Source organism: Talpa occidentalis, unplaced genomic scaffold, assembly GCF_014898055.3.
Source record: "Talpa occidentalis isolate TD23 unplaced genomic scaffold, MPIMG_talOcc4v2.1 talOcc4.17, whole genome shotgun sequence".
NCBI lineage: Eukaryota > Metazoa > Chordata > Mammalia > Eulipotyphla > Talpidae > Talpa > Talpa occidentalis.
In genome coordinates this window covers 20,086,277-20,092,686 of record NW_023601754.1, presented here as the reverse complement: position 1 = coordinate 20,092,686, position 6,410 = coordinate 20,086,277, and the positions used below count along the sequence as shown (strand labels likewise).

The 6,410-nt window shown below is 58.2% G+C and overlaps 1 protein-coding gene across 2 annotated transcripts; it reads right to left on the bottom strand.

Annotated features, from left to right (window-relative positions):
• Window positions 1–4,640, bottom strand: ADAD2 (adenosine deaminase domain containing 2). Of its 2 annotated transcripts, none has more exons than XM_037518116.2 (11): window positions 4,350–4,640; window positions 4,056–4,244; window positions 2,492–2,632; window positions 2,185–2,232; window positions 1,975–2,100; window positions 1,742–1,892; window positions 1,491–1,658; window positions 1,137–1,372; window positions 792–1,035; window positions 419–539; window positions 1–346 (listed from the first exon to the last, which is right to left on the bottom strand). In XM_037518116.2, exons 1-11 carry the CDS (start codon window positions 4,555–4,557, stop codon window positions 242–244), a joined length of 1,737 nt encoding a protein of 578 aa, XP_037374013.1. In that variant the 5' UTR covers window positions 4,558–4,640; the 3' UTR covers window positions 1–241. The 2 variants fall into 2 exon arrangements, with proteins under 2 accessions (XP_037374013.1, XP_054553006.1); XM_054697031.1 differs by having other exon boundaries at window positions 308–346; window positions 827–1,035.
• Between the last annotated feature and the right edge of the window lie 1,770 nt (window positions 4,641–6,410).

Sequence of the window (6,410 nt, the reverse complement as noted above, 5' to 3'; positions counted from 1 at the left end):
AGAAGGATCCTGCACCCCAGGTCTTCTCTCTTCATGAACCAAACGCCTCCAGACTACCCTTCCCCCAAAGTCACTGACAAGCACTAGAGGCACCAGAAACAGCTTCTTTATTCAAACTCAGCTATGGACCAGGGTAGGCCCCTCCTTCCAATCCCCATACACCCTGTGTACCCACGGTGCTCTACACCCCCCACCCCACCCCAGAAAGGACTCATGTCCCGTGGGCCTCAGAAGGTCAGCTTTAGTTTCTGAACTTGCCCACCAATGACTTGGAAGGCCAAGCTCCCAGGCCCTGCTGGTCCAGGAGGAGAGACAGCTGCTGGCGGGCATCCTGGTAGGGCCCAGCCTAGGGAGAGAGTACAGGGTGAGCCAGGTGCTGGCAGCGGTGGAGAGAGGGCTGAGGTGGGGAGGGGCTCACCTTGGCCGCCTCATAGGTGCTCAGGGCCAGGAGGTGGGGCTTCCCAAGAGCCTGGGCGGCCTGGCGGAAGGCCCGAAGAAAGGCTGCTTTGCAGAGGCGGGAGGGTGGCCCAAGGGCCACACTGGAGATGAAGAGGCAAGGACAGCAGATCAGAGATGGGGAGGCAGGCCTGAAAGACAGGCCACTCCCCCACCTCCCTCACGCCACGACCACCCGAGAGGGTACCACACAGAGGCTGATGGGGCCACTGGCCAGACACGGAGCTGCCAGTGGGCTGAGCTGTGGTGAGAATGCAAGCCCAGACCAGGGGCAGGGAGATGGGGACCCATCACCCTCCAACCCCCTCCTCAGCCGGTCCCGGGACCCTCCTCACTCTTCCTTCACACGCCCAGTGACCACGTCCACAACCTCGACATCAGAGTCCCCCAGGCTCCAGTTGAGGCTCAGGCCTTGGCAGGTGCTGGGGATGGGGTCAGAGGGGGCCACGAGGGGCCCCGCAAACAGGTGCAATGTGGTGCGACTGTAGGGAAGTGGCAGGCCTGGCCCTGACACCCTGTCTAGGGTGGGCCGAGTGTGGATGGCCCTTTTCAGAGTGGGGGGATCGTGGCAGGGGTCCGCTGTGGGGCAGAAGGCAAAGGACACAGTCTGAGTTGCTTCCAACCTCTTCTACATCCCACCTGGAGCCCACCTCCCACTGCCCCGGCCCTCGGGCCCTAACCCAGGACCAGGCTGGTGGCGTAGAGGGGCGGCAGGAAGTGGGCCAGCAGGGCACCGCCGAGCCCCAGCACAGCCCAGCGTGCCAGCTTGTCACTGGCCGACAGGCAGCCCACGTGGGTGTGAAGCAGTGCAGGGGCCAGGTAGCACACGGGCTTCAGCTCCCCAAGCACATGGGCCTGCAGGCGCAAGGCAGGGCTTTGCTGGACGCTGTCTTCCACGGACAAGGATTGTGGGAGGCTGCAGGGGAGGAGCAGGGGCACGAGAGTCAGGGCCACTTCTCTGACAACCCCCACCCTGACAACTGCCCTTTGCCATCTAGGGAAGCCAACATTGCCGTGGGGGGCCTGTCACATACCAGATGTCGTGGGCAGCTCCCTTGGGGGTGTTGCTGATGTAGAGGTGCAGGAAGATCCGAGGCTTGAGGGCAAAGGGGGGTCCGGGCCCGGGCTGGGGGGCCAGCACGGACCGTTCCTTGCCCTTAGGGCCACCCTGCGTGACCAGCAGGAGCTGCCTGAACAAGAACCTGGGAGGGGCGGTGGATGAGCAGTTGGGGGCTGCCACAACCTTAGGGTGCTATGGCAGAGCACCCACCGGCCTACCGCTCACCTCAGCAGGGCCCGCCGGGCCACCACCAGGGCGTGACAGTCATGGAGCTTCCGGCCTGAGAATGCCAGTCGGCCGGGACAGCTGCTGCTGCCTGTGCCCAACGCCACCAGCTCATAGATCTCCTTGGCATGGCCCTTGGCACCGGGGACCTCTGTGAGGGAAGGGGCAGAGAGGGCCTAGACTGAGGCATAGGGCCCCTGTGGCCTTCTGAGCAGGGTCAGGGCAACCCCTACCTCTCTCCAGGATGACAGCGGCCACGGTCCCCTTACAGGCCCGGTACGGTGAGCTCTCTTCCACCAGGCGGTCAAAGCCGGTGCTGACCACAGCTGCGCAGCGCTGCTCGTGGGTCAGGATGTTCTCTGTTTGTGGGGGAGAGGGCAGCAGTTGGGGCCCCACTGGCTATGCTCTTCCTCTCACCATGGGGTCAGAGAGGGGTTACCTACCTACACTCTGGGAGGTGAGTGGAGGCTTGCTGGGGGTCTTCAGAGGCTCTGGAAGAGAGACAAGGGGTGGACAGGTGACCAGGGGTGCTTGGGGAAGCCAAGTTCCACTGGGAGGGTGAAGAGAACATTTTCATCCCCGAGAAACCCAAAGCCCCTATGCCCAGGCGGTGTCCTTCAAAGCCCACCAGGACAGAGTTCGCCTCACGTCCCCCACCCCAGCCCCCTGCAGGCCAGTCCTGATGTCCAGATGGTCTCTGCCGCACCAGGCTTCAGTTGCGGCTCAGTTGGGGCACCTGACCCCTCTTACCTGGGCTCTCTAGCTGGCTCCTGACATAGCAGAGGGCAGAGAGAGCAGCCTTCTGTTTGGCTTCTGTCTTGCTGTTGGCAGTGCCCGTGGAGCAGACGACCCCATCCAGCTCCGCATACACCGAGAAAGGGAAGGCAGGATCTGGGAAGGAGAGGGCCGGGAAGTAGCTCCCTGCACTTTATCCCCATCTTGTGCCTTTGATACAGTAACAGACAACCTAGCGTGCATTCCCACAGCTGTCAGACACCATGCCAACATTCCCTGTGTCCTAAGTCACCCCACGGTCACGTACAGCGAGGAACTACCCCTAGAAGCCAGAGCCCACCAAAACCATTCATACTCGCCAATGCTAAACTTACTCAGCACGCCAACCTGCCCTTGCCTAGCCCCTGCCAGGAAAACCTCAATCAAGGTTCTGGGCCCTGCTCTCCCCTCCCTTCTGTCTGCACCCTCCCCGGTCCTTCCCCAGTGGCACTGGGTGGTGGGCCCTGCCTCCTGTCTCTAGGGATCTGCGGGTGTAGACTACTTTCCTTCTTGACAATCACTTCCACATCTGCTGTTTTACCAGACCTGACTGAAACAGATCCTGGGGACATTTTTAATACCTTCTCTCTTTTTGAACCATCCCTTCAGGGTACTCTTAGGTAATTTTACACAGGCTTCCACCAGCTTGGGAAATGATTCTCTTGCCGTCTCCATGGAGGCTATGACTGGTCTGGCTTAAGGCTGGGAACCCAAATTTAGATTCTGGTGTATTGCTGCGCGAGTGAGGGGATGCACTGAGAGGACACAGTCAAGACGAAGATCTGTGTAATGTAACATCATCAAATTGTTAGGAAACATCTGCGCCAAGGGCTGGCCCTTGCTGGGGTATCTCCAACAGGCATGCTGCTATAATTGCATGTAATTGACCATCAAAAAGAGCAAGCTGATGAAAGTCAGGTTCAGAAAGGTCGGATGACCTGTTCCAAGGGGCGAAAGCAAAGTTAAGACAAGGTCAGTGTTCCCGACTGCTATACAGAAAGACCTTGCAGATATAAATGTTAATCATTTCCCATGCCCTTTTAGGTACTGTGAAGAAGAGGAACGACACTTTGTAGAGAAGAACACAAGGGCTGCAGAAGGAGGGTATTTAACAAAGGCAGAGATACAACCAACTTTCTGCAAGTTGCGGGGATCTCCATCCCTTTGGAGAGACCCATGATCCTGGAGGAAGGAGGGCCCTTTTCTAACAGAGCAGGTCTATTTTGCAATCGCTTGATCTGCAAATGGAAACGTTCCAACTCACACCAAAGGGATTCTGGTTCTAAGGATCCAAGGGGGTGCGGGTGGTGGTTATACTTGAAGGCTGGGTAGCCTGGAGCATGTCTTTAAGGGCCTCTGGCTTCAGGTGGGGCCGGCTTTCACCTTGCCATGACCTGCTACAGTTGGCTGTCCGTAGCTGACGCTCCAGCACCAGCCTGCTCACCACAGGGGTGGTCCTCAAACCCCACAGTCAGGTCCAGACACAGTCCCCTTGCTTGGTCTGGGGTCAGCCCCAGGAGCCCAGGCCCCCTGGTCTCACCTGTCATCTGGTCCTCGCGGAAGATGAGAGAGACGCCCAGACTGGCAGCGTACTGCACCAGCAAGGCTTCTGCCTGGCCTGGGGGCGGGTCTCTGAGTTGCAGGCTCTGCCCTCCGGCTTCCTCTGCCCGCTCGTCCTTCTCCTGGTCCTCCTCCTTACCCCCCTCCTCGGGGAAGTCTCCCAACGGCCCTACAGGTGGGACAGAGACCGTGAGGGGCCTCCCCATCCCTATGCCTGCCTTCCCGTCCCCAGGCCGCCCCCAGTGCCGGATGCAGATCCCCACCCCAGGCCCACCATCCCCCGCCGCCAAGGCCTGAGGCTGCCTGTCCCCGCTGTGGTCCTCGGCTCTCGGGGTGGACACCGGCTCCCAGGGGTCTTGGCCCAAGCTGGCCGAGGGCTTCCAGGGAATGGGTCCGGGGCTGATCTGTAGCGAGGCTGCCAGGCGGGGCTTCCTACGGCAGTTATCCTCTGTGCTTGGGGCTGTGCTGACCGGAGAAGCCATGGCCACAAGTGAGGACCCCGAGACGGCGGGTCAGATCTCGCGGGACTTGTGCCTTTTTACGCGTGGGCTACTCCCGCGTGGGAAGCACGTGGCACGGGCTCTAGTGCTTAGCGAGCTCCACCCCTACCTCGCTCTTGGCCAATCAGAGCCCACAAAGCTGTGACCGACATGAAGCCCAGCCAATTGAAAGACTAGAAAGACAAGTCCCTCCCCTCCCCTCCCTCCACGGACCCCCCACCCCTCCTCACCCCTCCCTCACCCCTCCCCACCCCCCACCCCTCCCCACCCCACCCCTCCCCACCCCCCACCCCTTCCCCACCCCCCCACCCCTTCCCCACCCCCCCACCCCAAGCCACCCAGCGGCAGCCTGGTGTGGACTTTTGGGATGAGTGGCTGCAGGGCTAACACTGCATTTCTGGGGGCCGAGACTTCGGATCTGGTGTCCGGGTAAGAGGAAATGGGGGTGCTTCTGGGATCCTCTTTACCTTCAAGTGGGCTGGGTCTTGGGGACACGATGACCAGGGAAAGGGGCCTGGGACCCAAATACATGCCACACACTGGCTCCTGCCCTAGGAAGCCCCCCAAGTTCTCCATCTCACCCACCTGCCCACCCTCCCCCTGCCACTTAACTGAGCCTGGGGGTCCTAAGTGCATAAATGGAGGTGTTGTCTGTTGTAGCAGTCCTCCCTCATCTGTTCCCCTCTCCCAGGCCAACCTGAAGGTGCTTTAAAGCCAAAAATGAGCCATTTGGCCCCCTAACTTTTTTCTTTTTCTAGAAAGAATTTTGAGTTGGTTCATAAAATCGGGGCTGCTCCGTAACAGTACCACAACACAGAAATTCTTTAAGATGAAGGGCTAGTGGTGAAAGAGAAATAAAATTAAGACAAAGTTAGGGCCTCCCTAGTGGCACAAGGGGTTAAGTCTCAGCCCTATCAAGCTATCAGCAGCCACAGAAGCATAAGTTCAATCCCCAGCCAGGGAGCTAACCCACATGGCGCAGCAGACCTCAACTGTCTCCCCAGCTTTTCCCCTCAGCAGTGTATTTCAGTAGATTCACCTGTTCTGCTCCCCACTCTGTCTCTGGTGGATCGTCTCACCCCTGCACCTCTGGCCTACACCCCAGTTCTTGTATGCATAAATAAATGAAAATAAATCATAAAAAAGAGAGACAAAGTTGGAGATAAGGACAATTTTCCTAGGGCCAGCTGTGATGCAACGCGTAACTACTTGAAGTGGCCTGCAAATTAAGGCTCAATTAACTCAATCTCACAGGAGCCGAGAGCTGGAAAACATGCCATTTCTCACTGCTGTGCTTGTAGACACAGCTGCTGCTGCTGCCCATATTTGGGTCTGACTGTGCTAGCCAGGAGGGTAGCAGTGTGGACACTGGGGCTTGGGAGGAGCAGCAGCAGATTCAGCCTCCCTCCCCAAGATTTCAAATATTGGCATCAAGAAAAGTGATTCTGGTGTTTTCGTGTGTAGCCCAGCAGCAAATGAGACTCCTGGGATAGAAAGGACAGCAGGGGTGTCCACAAATGGAATGAGGGCTGCACATATCCACAGGCTTGGACGAGTCGCCCAACACAGAAACACTCCCTCATCAGGAAACTGCGTAAATGAATGGTGACATGTTCATGCGATGACCTCTAACTCAGTCATTAAAAACAGAAGCAAACTGCTGTTTCACACCAACACAGCCACATCTCATGACTGAATACTGGCATCCCAGGTGATGCTGACACTGGGTAGAATTTAAGAACCACTGCCTAAAACTACAGGTGCCTGACCACTGGGAGAACTTCATGCACTACTAGGGGTACTTGCACCCCTATTTATAAAACATGGGCATAGGA

What these genes read in the sequence shown, in the direction of transcription:
- ADAD2 (XM_037518116.2), bottom strand. Translation starts at nt 4,557, where the DNA reads ATGGCTTCTCCGGTCAGCACAGCCCCAAGCACAGAGGATAACTGCCGT. An exon ending in CGCCACCAGCCTGGTCCTGG is followed by an intron (nt 1,036 to 1,136) that starts GTTAGGGCCCGA and finishes TCTGCCCCACAG; the next exon opens with CGGACCCCTGCCACGATCCC. An exon ending in GCACCTATGAGGCGGCCAAG is followed by an intron (nt 347 to 418) that starts GTGAGCCCCTCC and finishes CTCTCTCCCTAG; the next exon opens with GCTGGGCCCTACCAGGATGC.